The sequence below is a fragment of the Leucopleurus acutus genome (genome assembly GCF_964270905.1).
Source record: "Leucopleurus acutus genome assembly, chromosome: 8".
Taxonomy (NCBI): domain Eukaryota; kingdom Metazoa; phylum Chordata; class Mammalia; order Artiodactyla; family Delphinidae; genus Leucopleurus; species Leucopleurus acutus.
Genome location: NC_139151.1, coordinates 75,842,990 through 75,866,495, shown reverse-complemented (window position 1 = coordinate 75,866,495; position 23,506 = coordinate 75,842,990). Strand labels below are relative to the sequence as shown.

General features: G+C 35.1%; 1 protein-coding gene across 7 annotated transcripts in view; it reads right to left on the bottom strand.

Annotated features, from left to right (window-relative positions):
• GAS2 (growth arrest specific 2) overlaps nt 1-23,506 on the bottom strand; it is a 119,533-nt gene that overhangs the window by 78,023 nt on the left and 18,004 nt on the right. For all 7 annotated transcript variants that reach the window (XR_014326399.1, XM_082845173.1, XM_082845171.1 and 4 more), the window contains exon 3: nt 22,424-22,545. Coding sequence is in view for 6 of the 7 variants with exons in the window: in XM_082845173.1 (XP_082701299.1) it covers nt 22,424-22,545 (122 nt within the window). In the remaining variant the exon portion in view is untranslated. The remainder of the gene's footprint in view (nt 1-22,423; nt 22,546-23,506) is intronic.

The window sequence follows — 23,506 nt, the reverse complement described above, 5'->3', positions numbered from 1 at the left end:
ACATTTATGTTTTCAACAAAACGCTTTGGTACAATCTTATGTCAATAAATAGGTTTGTAAAGAACTATAGGAAAGGACATGAAACTCAAATGAAACTTAGTTCTTATTTAAGAGACTAGGAAAATCTGTGCCTGTAAACATATACTTGCCTTTTTAGTATCTAGAAGTAAACATACATAAATCCCTTCCCTGGCTCAGATTGCCTCTTTTCTTTCTCTTCTACTATTTTTTCTTTTTTGGCCTTCTCTTTCATCTAAGTATTCTGTCAGTATTTCTCATAAAGTATGTATAAATGAATTTCTCACTTGTGAAAGAAGAATGAAACACAAATGCAGTATACGAATATAGATAAAATGTAACACACACACCTGCATTTTTATGTGTATACATACACACACACAATAAAAATTACAATAGAATTATAAAGTCAAAAGAAAGCAGCAGAATTGTCTAACATCCATAATTCTCTATCACCAATATAAGAAAAGGAAATATTAAAATTTTTTATCTTTTAACAATAACATTTTACCATCATTCTTCCAGACTATTTCCTTTTAAACCATAAATTATTGCTCTCTTATGTAATATAAAAATAATTCTGGTTGGATTTCTGCTATCTGACCTTGAAACATGTTTACATTCTGCATCATTTCTCTTCCAGGATAAGAAAATGCTTAAGAAAAGGGAGTGTGTGAACCCGGATAGACTTTTCTATTATCAGCCTCATAAAATTTTAGCCCTGGAAATCTCCCTTACCATACCAAATGTTATAAAGAGTTGTGTGAGGTTTTTTCCTTTAATAGAATATAACCAGTTTTCACGGCATTCCATGAAGTCACAGAATGTGATTCTATGTGATGTGAAAGATTGAGCCAAGTGTTTGGATGATCTGGGCTAAATAGAGCTTTGCCTCTGAGAGCAAAAAGATCAAGGGAGAAGCATTTTGTGATTTCAATTCACAGATAGGTTATTTCCTCTATTCTCTGTGAACAAGAAAATATAAACAAAATGTTGTGGATTGTTGAGGTCATTTACAAAGATGGTTATCAAAAAATGAAATAGTGGTCTTGGTGTACTGGTGAAGCCTACTATCATCAAACTATTACTAGGGCATTTTCTGTCCAGGGATTTTATGGCTACATAACTAAAATATTCAGTTACTACATCACTCAAAGACTGTGTCTGTCCAATAGCAAAGATCCATCTCTTTGTTGCTGACTGAATTTGTTTTAGGCTTAGACATAAAAAAATTTTTGCATGAATACACATATATTTATATATACATATAACAATACCCCTTAACCAATTTGGTTAAGTAGTGGTTTTCAAAGAAATGCTTTCCTATATGAATTGTAAAAAACAATAAGAAATAGCATAGTTTAATGTCCCCTTTATAAAATATTCATGAACATCAATTAGTCAATATTTATTAAAATTAAAAATCTAGCAATTTACTCCTAAAAATATATCTTGCAAATATAATAGTATTATTACTTTAAAATATATGGACAAGTATATTTGTTGCAACACTGATTGAATAGGAAAAAAATAGATATAGAATGTGTCAAGAAAGGGCTGGTTGAATAATATAAAGTATACAAATACAGTGGAACTCTGTGCAATAATTTAAAAAGAATAAGATAAATATATATGTGTTGGACCATAAAAATGTGCAGTATATACTCTTAAGCAGAAACCAATAATTTGCAAACACATATGTACACTACAATTTCATTTTATGATGTGTGTGTATGCACATACATACTGGTGCATGTATATGTACATACACACACAGTATAGATGGTCATATATAAAGTTAAATTGCATATAAATATGTTGTATTATAAATATGAATATTGTATTTATTTATATAACATTCATTTAGGAAGAATTCAAGGAGGACATCCATCAGATTGATAGTAATTACCTTTGAGGAAGGTGATTGATGCATAGAGAATCATTTATATCTTAATTTACATAATTCCAAAATATGTAGTAGGATTTTGAGTGACTTTTACATTTTATCAATATTTTCCAATTAAATAATCAAATAAGGTAAATCATGTCAGCCAAAACATAACAAAAAGATCTGCTGAAAAAAAGTCTTCAAGAGGTGACTGTAAAGCTTCTTTATGATGCAAATAGGAAAAGAACATAAACAGAGTCAAACACTAAGCCATTTTAAAATCTACCACCTCTATCCCTGGGTGGGGAAAAAAAACCTTCTGAAACCACTTCAAACTGATGAATGAGTTTGCACACTTGCACACAGGAACTATAACCTAGGAACTATAAAATACTTGACATATATGAGGGCATGCCAAAGGACATGAGGTGCATGGGTTTCATGGCAAAAAGGAATACGATATCCAGATTGCACCAGAGAAGCTAGATTGATTTGACACTTAATCCACCAAGGGACATAGCTCATAGCTTGTAGAATCCAATATTATTCCTGGCTGCATACCAACCAAAAATCAAAGGGTCAACAGTCTTCCCAAGGTTGCTGTGCCATTTATATATAAGAGTCTTAGAGCAGATGTCATATTTCACTTGAATTAAAGAATAAATGATTCGATAATATCAGTACTCAATACCTTTGGAACTTACAAATATTTTTTGACATATTTTACACAAAAATATTCATAAAGTTCCAAAAACCTTAGCAATTACCGTATATCTCTCCAAGTTCTGTTATTTTAAAAAAAATATTAATTTCTCTAGGTTCTCATGAAAATCCTAGGAAAAATGACAGCTCTGAATCTCTTCTTTAGTATCAGTAAATAAAATAAAAGCAAATTGATGTATTGAATAAAATCAGCTTTCACCTTGCCACAAAAATCTTGAAGAAGAGGTTTAGAATAGAGAGCTGTCTTGAGTAATTATGACAGTGTCTACTTGAATAGCTAAAAAATTGACCACAGATAAGGAGAGGAATACTTCAGATGTAAAGAACTAGGGATTCAAAAGAGAACCTCCACATATAGCTCATCTTCCATATTAGTTTTCCCTTTACTGCTTAACTCTCCAAAGAACTCCTATGGCATTTAAATACCATCTCTAATTATTTACTCAGATGAGTTTTTCCAGACAATGCTGCTATATATTATGTCCTCAGAACCTGATTGATGAATACAAGAATGAATGGTTAGATTTGACCCCTCACACTAGATCATAATCAACGTGAGGGCAGGAGCAAACACTCTGCCTTAGAGATTTTACATCTCCAAGGGACATGTTTCCAGGGCCTTCAAAATTCACTAAATTTATAGTACACATAAAATGCTTCCCATAAATTAAGAAAAGTATAACTGAAAAATAGAATAAAACCTTTGAACAGCTTTTGAAAGTTACTGAATATGGAATGAGTTGAGAATAGTTGCCAAGCTGAGCTGAGATCTGGTAGAAATTTAGGCTCGCTTACCCACTAGCAAAAGTCATGCTACCGTCCTCCAGCCTCCATGCTATAGGTTTCAATATTTTGTGTTAGCAAAAGGAGAAATGACTACCAATAAAACATTAGAATCATGTACATGTAGGATACATGTTAATTTTTCTTTCTTTTTTTAAAATTGAAATGTAGTTGATTTACAATGTTGTTAGTTTCAAGTGATTCAGTTATCACACACACACACACACACACATATTCTTATTCAGATTCTTTTCCCTTATAGGTTATTACAAAATGCTAAGTATATCTCCCTATGCTATCCAGCAGGTTGGTTATCTGCTCTATGTATAGCAGTGTGTATATGCTAATCGCAAATTCCCAATTCATCCCTCTCCCCTCTTCCCCCCTGGTAATCACAGGTTTGTTTTCTATGTCTGTGGGTCTATTTCTGCCTTGCAAACAAGTTCATTCGTATTATTTCTTTTTAGATTTCATGTTAATTTTTCTAATATTGATAGTCTAATGTTTATCCTTTTATCTTTCAGCGGGATTAACCTAAGTTATATATTCTCAGCCTCTATACTAATACTTATGAATTGAATGATGAACATACAAGAGAATGGATGGTTTGAAATCTGAAAGTGTCCTCCCCATTCCCTCAAAGCAACAACCAAATTATGTTGAAATAAAAAGAAAGATTTTAAATTTACTTCTAAAATCTTTTAATTCAATCCATTACCTCTTAGGTTAATCACCTGCTAGGGTTTGGAATTCAATTACCTGAGTTCAAACTCAGCTATGTCACCTTCTTGCTATGGTACTTTGGACAGATTAATGTTTCTGCGCCTCAGTCTCATACTTAATGTTTCTGTGCCTCACTCTCAGCTTCTATTCAACGCACATAGAAAAAAAAATGCATCTCATCGACTATGTGTGAGTGCAAATTAAATAATATAATTCAAGTGTAGAAGTAAGTGTTCAATAAAGTTATTATCACTGCCATCAATGCAAGTAAAAATATACTGAATTGCCTATGATTTCCTTCTCTCATATTTTCTTGAAAACATTTCATTTTTTTTTCTGTTACAGGTACAAGAATTCAGAAAAAGATTGGCAAACAATTTATTTCTATTTTTGCCCTAAACTTAAGCGTCACTTTTAAAATAGCTTTCCGATAGAACTTTCTGTGATAATAGAAATGTTCCATATCTGTGCTACCCATTATAGTAACCACTAGTGGCATGTGGCTATTGAGCATTTGAACTGTGGTGAGTGTGACTGGAGACTAATTTTTAAACTTTATTTCTTTTTAATCAGTTTACACTTAAATAGCCACATGTGGCTTGTGGCTATCATATTAGGGCATTCATAACAGGGAAAGTAAAGCCATTATTTGGGGGTTTAGAGAGTCCAATACTTAACCCCTTGACTACTTTGTCTCTAACTAATAGTGTCCCCATGTCTTTCAAGTCCCTCAAATCCAATAGTTCCCCTGGATATAGTTACTGAGATGCATAACTATGTTGGTCATTTAGAAAGAGTTTACTTATGTGCTGCAGAGTACAGCATGTGTATGTCCTAGTTATGGTGTTGTGGGTGTTACAGCTTCAGAAGGGCAGTAGTGACTAATTCTATTTATATTACTTAAAATAATCTACACCTAGAGAACCACGATATTATTTATCATTATACTGCCACAGTGTCAAATACAGTGCTTCACACATAAGCAGTCCTGACTTCCTGTTTTCTGAATCTTATGGTAGATGGGGAAGGAATGAATTAACATTGTGAGTGCTTACCGCACTCTAGGCACACAAAACATATACTTTCAGATAGATTATCCTCTTTAATTCTCAAAAAATAATGCCATGAATTAGGTAGATAATAGTATCTCCATTTTCCAAGATGAAAAAACTGAGCTCACACATAGTTGAAATCGAATCATTCAGTCTCTTACACCCGTACACTTCTAACTGCTCCATGAAAGCTCACCATTGCCTGCAATATATTTAATATATTTTAATATATTTCATATATTTCAATAATTTAATATATTTCAGCATTTGATTTATTTCCCAAGGTTTTAGCCAGGTAACATTACAATAAAGAAATACGTATTTTCTTTCACCTATTAAACCTAGAAAAAATGGAGAGAATGGCATCTTTAGTTCTCCATAGGCAGTGAACTGAAAATTTAATGTTAGTAGTTTATTTTTTTTACTTTACTAGTAGTTTAAATAATCCATTCTTCACAAATGTTTGAGATAAAATACTCCCCTTGATTACATCAAGTAGACATTTCAGCTATGAAACAGAAGAGATATATAAAAGAAGAAATGGAAATTGCCAGGAAGTAATATCCTTCCTTTTCCAAAGGGTATATAGAATGTACTTTCAAATATGCAGGCAATGGGCTTCCCTGGTGGCGCAGTGGTTTGAAGTCCGCCTGCCGATGCAGCAGACACGGGTTCATGCCCCAGTGCGGGAGGATCCCACATGCCTCGGAGCGGCTGGGCCCGTGAGCCATGGCCGCTGAGCCTGCGTGTCTGGAGCCTGTGCTCCGCAACGGGAGAGGCCACAACAGTGAGAGGCCCACGTAACGCAAGAAATAAATAAATAAAAAGAATTACTAATATTGTAATGTCAACCAGGAGTTACAAACTCAAAGGCCCAGAAGAAGTCAGGCAGATTAAATAACAGAACAAAGTGGCTAGCACTAGGGGACTATAAGAAATGGTGGCAATTGTGGAAAACTAAAGAGCTCATGCCATGTCCAGGAGGGGCGGCCATATTTATTTAGTTCTAACTCAATGTTTCCATAAAGAAATGCAGTTCCAGTGTTGCTGGATCTTCCAGTTTCTCAGAAGAGTTTGGAAATCTGGATATTTTAATGTGAAAGTCCCCTGAGTTTGAACAATTGGATCTATAGGCAGCTCTATGTGGTTGCCAGTTTACAATCTCAGTGTTCATATGGGGAATAATAAAAAACAAAAATAACATTTTAAACTAAGAAGTAGTTTAAATTACATGCACACTTTGGAAGAATAACTAGGTCATTTGTTGTAGAAGGTGTAAAGGAATAAAAATTTTTCAGATAATTCTACAGAAGTAAAAACCAGTGACTTCTTTTTCTTCTGTCACTTCTTTTCTAATTGGAACACCTCTAAATCACAGCTATAGTAGTCAGACTTGAAAGAATGAGGTTTGAATGGAAGGAAGAGAAACATTCTGTGAATATGAAAGATTTCTTAGAGGAAGCAAGTGTTGGATACCAGGTGTGACAGTCCCTCAGAGTCTTAACAAAATTAATGGTAATTGTTAATTAGTAATTAATTATAGGAACTCAAGCAAATGATGATAGTTGATGATAATATAAAAAAATGTTTTTGAGAATGTATGCCAGTTTTCTGTGACCTTTCTACAAATCAAGAAATTACCTTAAGGAAATAGTCAGGAAAATTCTTTTAAAATGTATCTTGAAATTTTCCTTTCCAACAACATTTTATACATTCTAAGGTGTAATAACTTATGATTACTGGCAGCAAATTTTGAGTTCACAGGGTCACTGATTCTAATATTTTAGTTAAAACTACTTTTAGTACCCATCTGTATAATATCCAATAAAGAAAAGCATTTTCAAAGGTCCAAAGATTGCCTTATGGATGGATTCCAGGAAACTCAATTTATTTTAGTGGCTAACTGATTTCTAAACACTTTTTGAGCAGACTTTTTTTTTTGTAACTCCATGGGACTGCAGATTTGAGGCACCTTGTAGATGCCCATCAATTGATTAATGATAGCTCCATAGATGCTCAGTAGTTTGAAACACAGGGATATTAAACTTTTAGTAATTCAGAGAAAAGGCTTAAGCCTTGAAACTGCAAATCACTAGCAGTAAGGCCGTGACAAAAAATGGCTATTTATTTAACCTTTTGGAACCTCAGGTCCATCATTTGTAACTTTTTATGAGAATTAAATGTTTTGGAAAGTGCCTAATACCAATCCTAGACCATAGTTTATCTCCAATTAATGTTACTTTTTTTTCAAATACATGTCTACTTTCAGTCTATTTACAAGAAATACCCTGATGAGAGTTGAAAAACAGATACATCATCACATCTGTACTTACTATAATAAGCTCACAAATACATAGGAAAAAATAAAAGACATGCTTTATATTTATATGGTGATTTAATTGCAATTTGTTTTTATCCATCCTCTAATTTTGTTCATCATGCTGTGCATTCATCTTCGTACTCCATACTCTAATCACAGTGGACGTTCCGAAAGGCAAATTTAGCTTCCCAGTGCTTTTAGGATAAAGACAAAGCTCCTTATAATATGGCTTCCACAGGTTGTATTAGCCTGGTTCCTACCTACCGACCTAGCACCATGGTCCTTCCCTATCTTCTGTAGCCACACGAGCTTCTGTTCCCACTCCTGCATTCTCCCGATGCTCCCTCCCACTGCACAGCCCTTACAGAGAACTGTCCTCTCTGCCCTTCCCATACCTGTTTGCCCAAATACCTCCCAATCCCAGATGACAGATCACTTACCCTCAAACACCACCCCTCAACACTTCTTTATAATTGCTTAAAATCCACAATGTTCAAGGGCTCCTGCTGCCATGTTCCTGTGTGAGATTAACTGATTAGCAACTATCTCCCTCAGGACGGTTTAGTTCCATGAGGAATGGAACAGTGTCTGGTTTTGTTCACCGTTTTATCCCCAGCACCTACTGAACAGTATTTATGGAATATTTGTTGGATAAATACAAGTCTGAGTGTAGCTAAGGCATATATTATGTCCAGAGAGGAGCAGCAGAATGGAGTGGTTACAAGCACAAACTTTGGAGCTAGACTGCCTGTGTTTGAATCCTGGACCTTGATTTACTAGTTATGTGACTTCAGGCACGTAAATCAACTTCACCTGTGAAATAATACTAGTGTCTACATCATAGGGTTGCTGTGAGGGATGTATGAGTTTATATGAACAGTTCCTGAAATAATGCCTGACATGTAGTAAGGTTTTCTGTTTTGTTTTGTTTTCTCACAAGATCAACTGTTTATTGATTTTTTTCTAAAATACTATACATTTAAAGAAACTCCTAAACTGAAAAGACTTGACAATTTTTGGTACATCTGTAGCAAAGGAATAAGGATTTCTACTGGTAAGTTTTCATGACAAGCAGACACACATCCATTTTCCAAGCAAGACATGAATCTCACTGGAAACATTGAATAAAATGCATAGCTTGTGATAGCGGCAGCCATTTCTCCAATGTCTGAGTTACACAAAATAAAGGCTTTCCCTCCCTCCCCTGCCCAGTGATTACAGTGTAGTTTCCTGCCCTGTGATTACAGTGTAGCTTCCTGCCCCTACACATCTGCTCCCTGATGACTAAGGATGCTCAGAAGAGACCCTCGTGCTACAGGGTGAGACCCAGCTTTTGTTTGCTCATGAGGAATAAATATATGTTTGTTAGAAAACTGAAACAAAGAGAAGTTTTAAGAAAATGATATAAAATTCAGCCTGCAGCTTCAATGACCTGGTGGGGATTTTAATGATCACTGAAACACATTGGCAGTCTCAAAAATATTCCTCATTTCCATTTTCATACCTTGCCATCTGGGATAACTATCAAGTTCTTATATTTCTCCCACAAACAGAACTTCCTTCTTTTAGTTCTCTCCCCTCATAATTGTAGTTTTTCAAACTTCAAAAAGCATAGTATAGCTTTTATTCTTTCCTCACCTCTTCCTACTTCGGCCAATAAGTCACCAAACCAGCTCACTGTTATTTTCTAATAAATATGTATTGAAATGTCCTGCCCCTTTCAATGTAGTATTGACACTCTTACTTTAAATCCTTTAATATCTCATGTATGAACAAATGCAGAAACTTCACAAAATATTCTTCCTATCTTTAACCTCAGATCCTTCTAACACAATCTGCACATCATCATCATATTAATCTTTCTAAATTTAATGGTTTCAGTCTCCAGCTCACTGTCTACCAAACAAGGATTCAAATGCTTAAGCCTTGCAGCTATCAACTTAATCTGTCCCTCTACAAAAAGTTCTCCCCATATACTCTTCACATCAATCAAGTTGGTCTATTCACCATCCCTAGAATATCCTTACATGTTTCCAACTTCAATATTTGGTTCATTAACCACGAATTTACATTGTATTTGCTTTTTCTCCGTGTTCATCTATTTGCACCAGGTCTGGGCAATTCAAATTCTAGTGCTTCCATGGAAACTTCTCTAAGCACTCCGACAAACTGACTTTTTTTCTGAGCCCCTATAGAATCTACTGTCTATATCAGTAGATGTTCATGTACAATGATGTGTTTCAATTGCTTAAGAGTTAAGTCTCCAGATGTTTGTGATTTAAAAAAAAAAAAAAACTACTGATCTAACAGTTTAAAACTGAAAACCTTTTAAGGACTTATGGCAATTAAGGCAGCCCCCCTGGCCCCTTATTCATTTACTTATATTTTTTCTTGAGCAGAAATGAAAGGATTGGTGTGACAGGGAGCCCACAGCACCCATAACTCTTGGGCACCCATGGGGGTATATTGCACAGTATGTAGGAACCCATGATCTTTCCTCAGTCTGACTCTTCCCCTGCCTTTTCAGCTGTAAAATAAAGCACGATCACCTACCCATTTCTTCATGTACAAAATCCTGGGCCAATCTCCCTAACCATTCTATCTAATTCATCACCAAATCCTGCCAAGCCTGCCAAGTGTATATCCCAAAACCACTTACTTGTTTCTAGTACTACTGCTACCATCCTAGGCTAAATTGTCATAATTTCTCACCTGACCTGGACAATAGCTTCCTAAGTGGGTCCTCAGTTCCATTTTCACCTTTCCTAATCCATTCTCCACACTGCTAATGTTATCTTTCCAAAAGACTTGATCATGTTCCTGTTCAATGGTATAATATTGTTCTTAAAATAGATGACAACAGGGCTTCCCTGGTGGCGCAGTGGTTGAGAGTCCGCCTGCCGATGCAGGGGACACGGGTTCGTGCCCCGGTCCGGGAAGATCCCACATGCCGTGGAGCGGCTGGGCCCGTGGGCCATGGCCGCTGAGCCTGAGCGTCCGGAGCCTGTGCTCCGCAATGGGAGAGGCCACAGCAGTGGGAGGCCCGCATACCGCAAAAAAAAAAAAAAAAATAGATGACAACATCCAACAAAACTTAGCACTGGTCTCACCTCTTGATGCTCTAGTATTACATTCTAGTATCCAGACACTCATTTTCCTTTAGTTCCTCAAAGTCATCCTGCACCTCCACATTTAACGGTTTTCATATGTGCTATTTTCTGTATTTAAAACACTCAGTGTTCCCTCTCTACCTGGCTAATGCCCATTCCTACCTCAGAATTATAGAAAAATCTTTCTACAAGACTAAGTTAGGTCTTCCTCTTACTTACTCATGTACTTAGACTTTCCCATACTTAGTCATAACACAGCTGTAATTCACTGTTGACTTCATTATTAGCTTAAAGTTACTCTCCCTTCCCTGCTACTCCACAAGTTACCTTGTCCTGCATATTTTAGGTGTCCAATAAATATTTATTGAATAATTGATAAAATGTCTTCAATGTAATATATGTTATGGTGATAAAAGTTTGAGAACCATTGGTATATATCATTTATTGAGCACTTACCATTGATATCTGTATTTTTATATGTTCATATTTTATTTTCTTAACTAGACTGTAAGCCCTTTGAGAGGTGACAGTAATGCTTTAATCTTCTTCTTTTTAGTTATCAGCATCTTGAACACAGTTATCACTCAGTAAATATCTATTTGTTGAAAAATCTAGAACAGCATCTTTAAATGATACTTTATATAGGGTGGTTAGGAATGGCCTCAGCCAAGGGATGACATCTGAACAGAGATGTGAAGGGAGTGAGGAACAAGTCATACATGCATGTGAGGAAGGACTACCCTAAGAAGCTAGAAAAGCAAGTGCAAAGACCCTGTGGTGGATGGAACGTGCTTGTTGGGTTCAAAGAACAGCAAAGAAGCTAGTATGGCTGCAGCAAAGTGGGGTGAGGGGAAAGTCATAGGAAATTATATCAGATAGATAGCTGGGGAACAGAGCACATAGTGCTGATAGACTTAGAAAGATTTCAGACTTTTCCTGCAAGTGAGTCAAGGTGCCATTGAAGAATTTTGAGCTAGGAGTTGACATGATATGACTTAAGTTTTAAATTATCTGATGATTTAATCCATGTAAAAAACTTACTTACTGACCTAGAGTAAGTACTTAGTAAATGGTTGCTTTATTATCATATCACGTGGTATTCATTTAGTCTGAGAAAAAAGATCAGACATTTACGTTTCAATCTTTAAACAATGCTTAAATATAGCAAATATGACAAATAGAATAAAATGTGGTGTTGTTGCTCTTATTAAATTATTAACATAATAAATAAATAAATATAATTATATTATAACAATATAAATTATAATAATTTATAATATAATTGATACATGTATATTTATACATATGTAAATGTACATATGAATTGCTACATTATTTCTTATATGGAGCAGTGATGCTAGCAAGGCATTCTTTAGACAAGCAGCCTAAACTGGCGTGAAATTAGACATGACTAGCAAAGTAATATAAACATCAAATACATACTAGACAGCTTCATGCATGATATGTAATGCATTTTCAAACTGCTAAGTGAAACAATAGAAGGTATTCATGTAGTCAGCCCCTAAAAGCTTAAGATACAGTTGAAAAGCTCTATATACTGTAAACTCAATTACCTCATCTAAAAAACATCATGCCATTAGCCTGTAATATACCAGTACCACATACCTTGGACCACACACACATCAATATGGTGAGCACTTATATTTTAAATCACCAAGCAATCCCTAGACATGTTTAAATTAAAAAGAAACTCTTTTCCCCTGATTTTCAGTCCCTTAAAAAAGGCTCTTGTTATAAAATCTGTGAATGTTCTTCATTAAGAAATGGCATGCATAATCATTATTGATTTGTTTAAATGACCAGAATTTCTCCAAAGCATTTAGTAACAGCTCATTTTAAAATGATTAATTTTCTATTTTCCATGTGGTGAGAGTGACTTTTCTTGACATAATATTCTATACCCACAGAGCTTCGAAACAGCAGTGACCACAATTAGTGCTATCAAATATCATGAAAACACTTCCCCAGTTATACTCCTTTTACAGTCTTGTCTTGCCCATGTGCCTGCATGCAGTTAAAGGCAGTATGTAAGCGTGTAAGGGGAAGAGATGATGTCATCATGGAAAAATTTGATCAGGTTTGCTTTTATGCTCAGGGGGCAATGCTCTGCTGGTGCTATGAAATCATGTAGATGAAAAATGTGTGTGTGTGTGTGTGTGTGTGTGTGTGTGTGTGTGTGAGCCTCCTTCTCCTAATCCAAAATTTGTTTTAATTTTTTTCACGTTTTCTGGAATTTCAATTCAACATGTTTTATTTTTAGTCTTATGTTTCATATGTCTTTTTTTTTTTTTTTTTTTTTTTTTTTTTTTTGTTGGTACGCGGGCCTCTCACTGTTGTGGCCTCTCCCATTGCAGAGCACAGGCTCCGGACGCGCAGGCTCAGCGGCCATGGCTCACGGGCCCAGCCGCTCTGCGGCACGTGGGATCTTCACGGACCGGGGCACGAACCCGTGTCCCCTGCATCGGCAGGCGGACTCTCAACCACTGCGCCACCAGGGAAGACCTCATATGTCTTTAATGCAGCCAACATTTACACTACTAAACAATAGCTTACACTTTGAACTTTTGAAACAGTTTTCAAAAACACTTTTGAAGGAGAGTCCTTTATCAGCAGGTCCACATAAACTTGTAGGCTCTGAAACTTTTCAAATTTCTAGATTAAATGCTGCCACCTGGCCTTTCTCCTTCTCCCCCCTCACTCTGGATTTTGGGGATTCTCAGCAGAGCATTAGAATAGGGCTAGAAATACCCTCTCTCACATCTCTTAGCACAAAGAGCTCATCAGAAACAAACTCCAATGTGAAAAGAACATTAGAACGTGGGGAAAAAAATGACTTGCTTTTGCTCATGTTAAAAAGGTCAGCAGCTACTGGTCTACAACAAGTAAGAAAGAAGGTAAACATAATAGTAATAAAATTTATTTTATTCTCTTGCAATTTGAGGGAAATTCTGAAATAATTCTGATTCTTGTCATTTGCTTCTTTTATGTAAAAACCTTACTCAAACATGAGTCCTTGTCACAAAGGTTAATTCTATGCTTTGCACATGGTTATTTTCCATTTGGCTATACAAGGATCTATACACTTGTCCAAATAATTATAAGTATGTAAAGCCAAAATGTAGTTGAACTTCTAATTCCATCTACAGATAATTGAACAAACTTTATACTGTTTTTAGTAATTTTCCCAAAGAACCTCAGCCTGCCTTTCTAGACACTGGCTTTCTCCACCACCCACCAAAAGAATTATACAATAAGAGGAAGATTGACAATTCTTCTATGATTCATTGAGAACAATCAAATGAGAATAATTTAGATTCTGACTTTGTAGTAATAAAAAGTAAGATTAAACAACGTAATAATGTATGGGTACTAGACATGGTCAAATGAATGTACTAAAATCCACTTAAAAACCATTGCAATAGGCCCATATAAGTGCACACTGGGCATTCAAGTGTGTGTACAGCCATTATTTTACAAAGCAGGTATTATTATTTTTAATTTGTATACCTTTGATCTAGGAATTAGATGAGACATACTCAAAATAATGTTTTTAAAACGATGTGTATGAAAACTTTTCAGTATATATTACTATATGTTTTAAGTTCTATTCTAAATTTAGCCACATAATAAAATATTGCCTTTCTCTTTTTTAATCTGTGACTGCTTAAAATTCCTTTCTTCCAAATCACTTTGTATGCTTGATCTGAACATCTATGTACTACCACCTACATATATTCTCCCTGATAGAGAGTAAACTCCTTGAGTAGACTGTGTCTTTGTCACACCCATTCTCACCACCAACAGGCAGGCACATGAATATACAGAGCAAATAACATCACCTCCTGCTCCTAGCATATACTCATCAATCATCTAACAAATGTCAAAATGACATGTACAAGTAGGACTCAATTATTATGAAATATTTGTAGTTCATAATATTCTATATTATTAAAGATTGATAAAATGATGAACTTGTTACCCTTTAATGACTTTTATATTTTCTTTTTGAGCTATCCACTGGTGAATAAAATAACACGTTTTTTGGAAAGCTAATAGCAGTATTTATTGCTCATGTTCCTAAACACTGCAATTTTCTGATTCCCTCCTGCAGTTTTACAGAAACTGTACTTTTACCTTGGTCATTAAATAGTGTTTTGGTAGATGACTAATTAGGGGCTGAGAAGAAACAATAGTTCTTCTATTCTCATTTCACTCACCAACTATTTTATTGGGCAAAAGAGGCAGTTACTGGGAAAAAGATGTAAAAAAAGAAAAGAAAGAAACATGGTGATTCCATCTTTACGGCTCCTTCAGTAATTGAAAAACACAACCCTTAATTGCTGTAACAATACCTCATTTCAGGTCAGAACTATCTCTTGAGAACCTATTCCATGAAAGGCCCTACAATTATTCTTCTTCCTAATTCTCAATGGTGAGCAAATTCATAAAACTACTGGTTATCACTCATCTCATCCTTATTTTACAGGAACTGTGGCAAACATTACAAACAGGCCTTGAAAAGTAATCCCGAAACTAAATAAAACATTTGGATATTAATATGATCATTTCTATCATCATTTTTTTTACCTTTAGATAATGCTCTGAACTCAAATAATAAATATATCATGTGACTATCTAATAACATCTACAATTACCTAAATGACCGACCTCCTCCAGCATTTATTTACTAACTAGTTTAGACCTCCACGGTCTATTGCTTCAGCCAGTCTCTTGTCAGTACTTTTAATGTCCTCAGATCCTTGTTCTTCCCCTGCACCACCCTAAAATTCTCTAATCTGTTTTCTCCATTACTTAAAAAGTCAACTTTGTTCCATATGATTTTGCACATCAAAGACTTCTGAGCTAAGCAGAACCAGCAGAGGGAGGAATTTTCAAGTCGATAAGAATAAAAGTCTTCAGGATTAAAAATCGTTTCATAACAACATCTGGATCTACAAGTAAATGTCTGCATTGCTCTATTTATTCACTCATTCATTTATTTATTCATCCAAAACATGTCAACTGAGCACCTATATGCCAGCTATTATGATGGACTTATATGTGAATAGAACACAAACCATGTCCTCAAGGATCTCAGAGTCTAGTAAAGGAATAAAGAAAGAATAAGACAAGAAAACAACTAAATATAACAATAGGGTACAGGTGTTCTGACAGATGAGAGCCAATTTGTAGACCCTGAGCCCAGTGAATGAAAGGAGTGTTGATCTCAAGTCTTTACTGTAAAGCTTCCTTCTTATAACAGAGACCTCAACTGTTTACTATGCATTAGGGAAAGGGAAATGCCTTGTGGGGACCAGGTGATAGATGGATATATGACCTTAGTCCACATTACACTATGACTATTGTGCCTTCCAGAATGTGTATTTGGCATGGATATTCTCAGCAACTGTCAGAATTTTTATTACCTGATACAGGGAATAAATTCATATTTGACAGAAGGACCAAATAAAATATCACAATTTTGAAAAAATCAGAGATTCACACTACTATCAATGACTCGAACATTGCAAAGAAAGTAATTTCCGTCATATCTCCATTCGATTCAAGGCCATATATAAGACAGATGGGATGCAAAAAACAGTGGGGAAATTATAATGAAGTAACAGTTTCAATCATAGTTGTTCCAGATGTGGTCTTTTCATTGAAGTATATGAACAAATATCCTGGTACTTGGCATGCATCTACTGATATGGAAGATGCAATTTTCTTAATCCTAATAAATAGAAAAATCCAGAAGCAGTTTACATACACTTGACAAAAATAACAGAACACTTACTATCCTGCATCTCAAGCTCCAGCTCTGTGACATAGCCTACAGGGACTATGGGGATTTCAACATCCCACAAAATACCAAACTCTTCTACTATATCATGATATTTTGCTGATTTGATATTGAAGAACAGGAATAGTAGGCAAACTAGATGAGTTCATAAAATACACGCATTCTAGTGGTGTAAGATAAACCCTATGAGAATCCAGGAAGGGGGCTTTGCCAACTAAGTAAAGTTTCTGGGGCCAGTAGTGGAGGCCATGTAGGAACATTGCCTTTTTTGTAAAGGATATCTTGTAAGTGTTCCTAGCTTGCTATGGTTGTTTGATGGAGGTTGAATCCCTGTCTCGGGATACTAATGACCATGAAACTTGAACAGTTTATAATGAACTTAGCTCCAGATAATTAACTTGACCATATTTTTAGTTGTGCCCAGCGACACTCTATCATGGAGTAGAAGTGTAACATATAGAATTAGTTCAATCAGTCCTGAAGATCCAGGTAAATTCCACAAGCACATCATTCACTTCCTATCCTGCTCACTTTTCACACTACTTTTTTTTCTCAGCCTGCACATAGAGTCCATATCAAGTCCCCTATGACTAGCTGACAAAGGGTGAAAAAAAGTCAAGAAGCTTTTTATATCATTCTACATTTTATGTATGCTATTCTATAAATGTTATTATTCTATAACATTTACTGCTATAGCGTTTAAGCCCCATTTAGGTATATCCCTGTAATATGGTATAGAACAGAAGAAACTGCCAATGATAAAAACATTAACCAAGACATTTCATTGTCTCTGAGCTAGAGAAGTCGGGACAAGAGAATTTAATTTTATAATGGGGAATGATTTATTTTAATATATTTAAAACTTGAAGATATTTATTTCTTTTAATTCCTAGGAATTGGACTTTATCACTAACTTTCCTATTTTTTTCATCTCTCCTCAATCCCAGGCCGAGAAATAACCCATCAAAAAAATCATTTATTTCCATATCATTCCACCTATATTCCCTCCCTCTCATCATGATTCACTCTGTTGGTTTAATCTTGGCAATACATTTGCATTTCAAAATCATGGATTTCTTAAGGAATATACGATTATTTTAGTTGCACGGCTAGATACAAACACCTGTAGATTAATCACAGCTGAGATTTTCTTTTCAAGAAAAACCTTTTACCACTTCTACCATACTTGTTCTGTCAGAGACACCAGCAGTACACACAAATTTCTGGATTTCTCTGAATTCAATCTTGGTAAGACGTTCTCTCAACAGAATGTGCTATTGATTTTTGAGGGGAAAAACTCTGATCTTTATGTCTTATTTAATTCCTGGATGGCACAACATCCTGAGGTATTGCTATCTCACAGCTCAGAGAACTAGGTTTTCTTGATGGGCAAACATACTATGGGCCTTCTATCTGACTAGGATGTTCTTTCCCACAAACAAGGGCTGGATTCTACATTTAGATGGTGAATGTTCAGTTCCTTCCTTGGAGCATAATGTAGCATTCTACTAAGTAACAGAACTTCTTTTTTTTTTTTCTTTTCCCTTCATGTACTTCAAACCTGATCTAACCACCCAGAGCTCTTTGAAGTCAAAGGAAACTCTGAACCCAGGGAAACTCTGATGTCTGGGGCAGAGACTCTTAAGATAAATGAGACAAACAGGAATGTTAGGAGAAAAAAAGAGGTTGAATCCTTTGAGTATTTTGCACCATGTTGATGCCCCAGTGGTTCAGAAAATCGTGTACACAAATCAGCAAGTCATGATTGGGAAAAAGAACAGAGTAATTATACAATAGCAAGTGAACTCTCTAGACCAGGATATGAAAGTTCATACAACAATGTAACAATTATTTTGCCTTGATTGGAGACGCCAAGTAACTAAGGGTCAAAAGGCATAAAACCTAACCTTGAACTTATCACTTGTTTTGGTTTTCTCATCCCAATAGGATATTGGAAAGATTAATAGTTTAGATTTTTGCCTTTAAAGTTCCTCAGCTCTGGGAATATTAACATTTATATTTATAATAAATTGATTGTATTATGGTACATATAAAGTAATCAAAATCAAATTACACATTAAATTGCTGCACCCTGGTCTCAAATACTTGTAACCCAACTATGGCGTAACTCTGTGAAATCTCTGCATTGCTTCCATGCAAAATGAGAAAGTGCACAGGCTAAGATTAACTACTTAAAGCTAAAACCATAGAGAGGCTATTTTTAAAATTGATCCATTGATGCTTGGAAAGAAAGAATCATAGGATATAATTTATTTTAATTCAGGGTATTTTATCAAGTCAGAATAGGCTATGAGTCATGCATTTATAAATAAAATATTAAATATGTAAACTGTCTAACATATTTATTAAATTTACTTGCAAATATTAATAGTGTTTAAATCACTCTTAACACAGACATACTTCACACATACCAGACATAACTTACTCGCTCTAAAGTATTTACACAGCTGTAAAATCCCCAAATTAACTATCAATCAGGAAAAGTAAAAATATTGCTATGAGAACAAGAATATGAGATTTAAGCAGCTGGAAAAGAATTACAAAGGACTTCCTATAACGTGACTTTAGATGAGATCAAGTTTGCCGTTGATTTTTTTTTAAGTAATATTGTTTTAACATCTTTCTAAACATAACAGTTTCACTAATTCAGCAAAGTAATTGGCCAACTCATCTATCTTCACCACTATTGTCCCTAAATTTCAAAACGCCCAGGTGGAAAATAATTACTTACATACACACATAAGCAAACAATATTGTGATCTTAATATTGTAACCTCCAATTTGAAAGTCTCCTTTTTTCCTAAAGGAAACAGTCAATGTAAACTCAACTACGTGGGTCTTAGAAAATCTATTCTGGTTTAAATTTAGATTTAATAATAACAAAATATTGTCGAATATCATATAACAGCTATTTCTGTTTATAGACAAAGGTGGACTGAAGACCATGACTCTTGAGAAAATTATATTTATGAACAATAATAGCCATGAAGATATTAGCCATTTGGCTTTTCATCTTTTGAAAAATTTCTCATAAAATGCAAAAAGAAAAACTAGCTGTCTTTGCATTTTTCATAAAGTTAAGCACATGCTATTTTGATTTAAGCTGCACTGGAAGTAAGTTGTGAAATATATGAATTTTGCCAAGGACACAGAAGGCAATTTAGTCAAGAGTAATTGTGTCAACTTCTAACTCAGAGTAAATTTGATTTTTTGAGCATTGAAAGTTAGGTCATAGTGGGTTTTTTTGAACCTACACTTGTTTAATAATGATGGTTGAATTTTTATACTAAAACATTTATCATAGTCAAAATATTACTTGAGTTTTTTATTCAATTAAACAAATGGCTTAGGGTCAATAAATGAAAGGAAAATTTCTTTTGTTTCTTTTTATGTTTTACAGTTTTATTATAAAACTAATATAATTTGAAATAAATGTTTCAAAGGAAACAGCTAGCAAACTCCTGACTCATACCTATCCTCAATATTACATATTACTATGGAGATTTGGGTCAAATGTATCAATACATATATTTGCATAGAGTAGCTATCACATTAACTATAAACTTTTACAAGGTACTTATTTTTTTCTTCTAGTTTCCTCTAGTTAATCTAAAATTCTCATCAGGGTCTCTTAACTCAAATGCATGAGAGGTAATATTTACCAATAGTCTTTTTTGTGTAATGCTCTTTGGCAGGCATAGATGCATAATTATTAATCCTATTTTAAAGATAAGAAAACTAAGGCTCAGACATCCACTCAATAGATAGTAAAACTAGAACCCAAGCAAAATGTGTTCAACATCAAAGCATTTATGCAATAGACTAGTGCTTTGTGGGCTGTCTTACACTTGACAGTCTTATAATTCTCTTCAGGGATCTTAACTTCTGTTTTAAAAAGCAAAAGTTGACAAAATAAACAAAATCAGAAAACTGTGCCTTAGTAGAGTTGCTTATTCTTTGTTACTAGGAAGGATTCAAGATCTTAATATGGAGGCAATGAGCTCTCTTTCCTCAACAATAAATAATACAAATAGAGGTTGCAGGACCTATACAAGCATTATTAAGATAATGCTTTCAAAAATCTGGGCACAACCCTTTTTTTTCCCCTCTGTTAATTATTTTAGAGTGAATTTTCTATGCAGATTGTCCTCCTACTATGCATTATGTTTTCTCATTAGTGAACTGAAGTAAAAGCCAGTTACATTACAATGGAGGACACAGCAGAAGAAAAATCAGTTTCCTAACAGTCCTAACATTGTCTGCATTTTCATAAGCGATCTCTTCGTGTCTAAGCTACGCATAGTGAACCAAAGTGAGAGAGCATTAGACTTGGAAAGAGGACGTCTACATCAAGTTCTTGCTCTGTCACTTACTAGCTGCGTGATCGTTCATAAATCATTTAGTCTGCATCTAAACGCAGGAAAACAAAAAATGAACTCAATGGTTCCCAAACTTTGCTGCACATTAGATTCACCTGCAGAGCTTTTTAGAGCTCCCAATCCCCAGGTCCTTCTCCATGGGGATTAAATCAGAATGTTCAGGTAAAGGAGCCAGGCCTCATAGTTTTTAAAGATCTTCAGGTGATTCCTCTGCACAGCAAGGTTTGGGAGCCAATGAGTTAATAAACATTTTCACAGAGCTTCTTTTATTTTTTAAATTTTTAAATTAAAAAAAAAATTTTAAACATCTCTATTGGAGTATAATTGCTTTACAATGGTGTGTTAGTTTCTGCTTTATAACAAAGTGAATCAGTTATACATATACATATGTTCCCATATCTCTTCCCTCTTGCATCTCCCTCCCTCCCACCCTCCCTATCCCACCCCTCTAGGTGGTCACAAAGCACCGAGCTGATCTCCCTGTGCTATGCGGCTGCTTCCCACTGGCTATCTATTTTACATTTGGTAGTGTATATATGTCCATGCCACTCTCTCACTTTGTCCCAGTTTACCCTTCCCCCTCCCCGTGTCCTCAAGTCCATTCTCTATGTCTGCGTCATTATTCCTGTCCTGCTTTTAAGATGGAAAAAAAAATGAAGAGGCTTTGTATGTTATGTAATACTTTACAGAGCAATATAAAATATTATCCCCAAACTAACTACAGTGCTATAAAAAGAAACCCATTGTTTCAGGGAGCTTTATCTTTTGTTTAGATTTTAGTTCAGTAATCATAAAGAAATTTGACATAAATAATAAGTTTTACTTTTCTTTTGCCAGAGTTGCAGAAAGTTTAACAGCTTTTCCTTTTACTTTTAAGCTGTCTTCAACAATATTTTAACCTCATTTTTTCTTACCTCTTTTTCTTCTGTCTAAAATTAAGGAAAGTAAAAAAAAATAAAATTAAGAAAAGTGTCATCTACCTTGTTCCTTTCCAAAAATATCAAACACCACACTTTTATTATGTGTTTATAATAACCAGGAAAAATATTAGAACAATGTGCAGAAAGGAAATATGAGCAGTCAGAAAGAAAATAATTTGTTCAAAGTTACTTAGTACTTAAGTACTTAATACTTAATACTACTTACTTAAAAAGAGCAAAATATTACACACTCCAGATATTTTGTTCCAGTATTCAGTCTTAATCTATCTGGAAACAAAGACCTATTCAGTATATCTTTCTTGACCAGATTTTGTTCATTGCCTGATGACATAAGTTATTTCTCTGTTAAAATTTTAATCAATAGATCAGATTCAACCAGTTTATATACAGCATTTGTTTTGTATTAATACCATCAACTTCCATAACCTTCTATTTAATTAGACTTATTGAAAGGATTATGTAATTTATGTAATTAGAGTGCAAACAACACGTTACCTAATTAAAAAGCACCCTCTGTGTTTCATTGTTAATAGAGGACTTAATGCATCCATTCACAACAAAATCCTCAAACTCAATTCATAAGCTACTACAAGTGTAATCCACCATCTGACAGCAACTGATTTTGCCTTGGGACCTTTTACCTTGGCGGGCTTGTTAGCATCCATGCTCTCTTTGAATTTCTCCTGCACAGTTTCTACAAGTTGACAGAGCAAGGCACCATTATCCAATTTCTCCATAAAAGTTTCTGCCGTAATCTCCTTCCCTGAAATAACAAAAAGAAGCATTATAAAAACACAATCATTCCCCAACCCAAATGTGACATTCATGCCAACATATGCAGTTTTTATCACCAAAATTCCAATTCTAGCTGAGTTACATATCTGAGATAGGAAATCACTGGAAAGAATGGTTTCTTTGGAATTTTACGTTTTTCAGTTACTTTGGCCTGTAAGGCAAGAGCATAAAGCGAAACTGGTATTTTGTGTTGTGTATACGTCTTTCATCACAAGAACTCCATAGCTCCCCTTTAATATAAAATAGAGCCATAGTATATCAAAAATCAACCACCACTGGCAATTTTAAGAGTGTGGGCAATGCATAAAACCACATCTCTATGGGCTTCCCTGGTGGCGCAGTGGTTGAGAATCTGCCTGCCAGTGTAGGGGACATGGGTTCGAGCCCTGGTCTGGGAAGATCCCACATGCCGCGGAGCAACTAGGCCCGTGAGCCACAACTACTGAGCCTGCGCGTCTGGAGCCTGTGCTCCGCAACAAGAGAGGCTGCAACAGTGAGAGGCCCGCGCACTGCGATGAAGAGTGGCCCCCGCTCGCCGCAACTAGAGAAAGCCCTCACACAGAAAGGAAGACCCAACACAGCCAAAAAATAAATAAATAAAATTAAAAAACAAAAAAACACATCTCTAAATTCCATTGAGTTTGTTTTCCTGATGAAGATAATACAGGTAAAATTAATGCAAGTAAGAAACTCTCTATAAGAAAACACTGCCCCTCTAACCACTCTTCCCCTTCCTGATGCAGTGCTTGAACTGTGGAATTATTAGGTTCAGATCTCTCTGCTTTTTTTTTTTGTCTCCTCACAACCACTCACAGCTTCAATTACTGCTCTTATGAACATGATTCACAGTTGTCCATCCCTGCCATTTTATTGGTTAAAAGTTATTTTTCTTTCTTATATGCTCCCAAAGTATATTTTCTTTCTTCTTT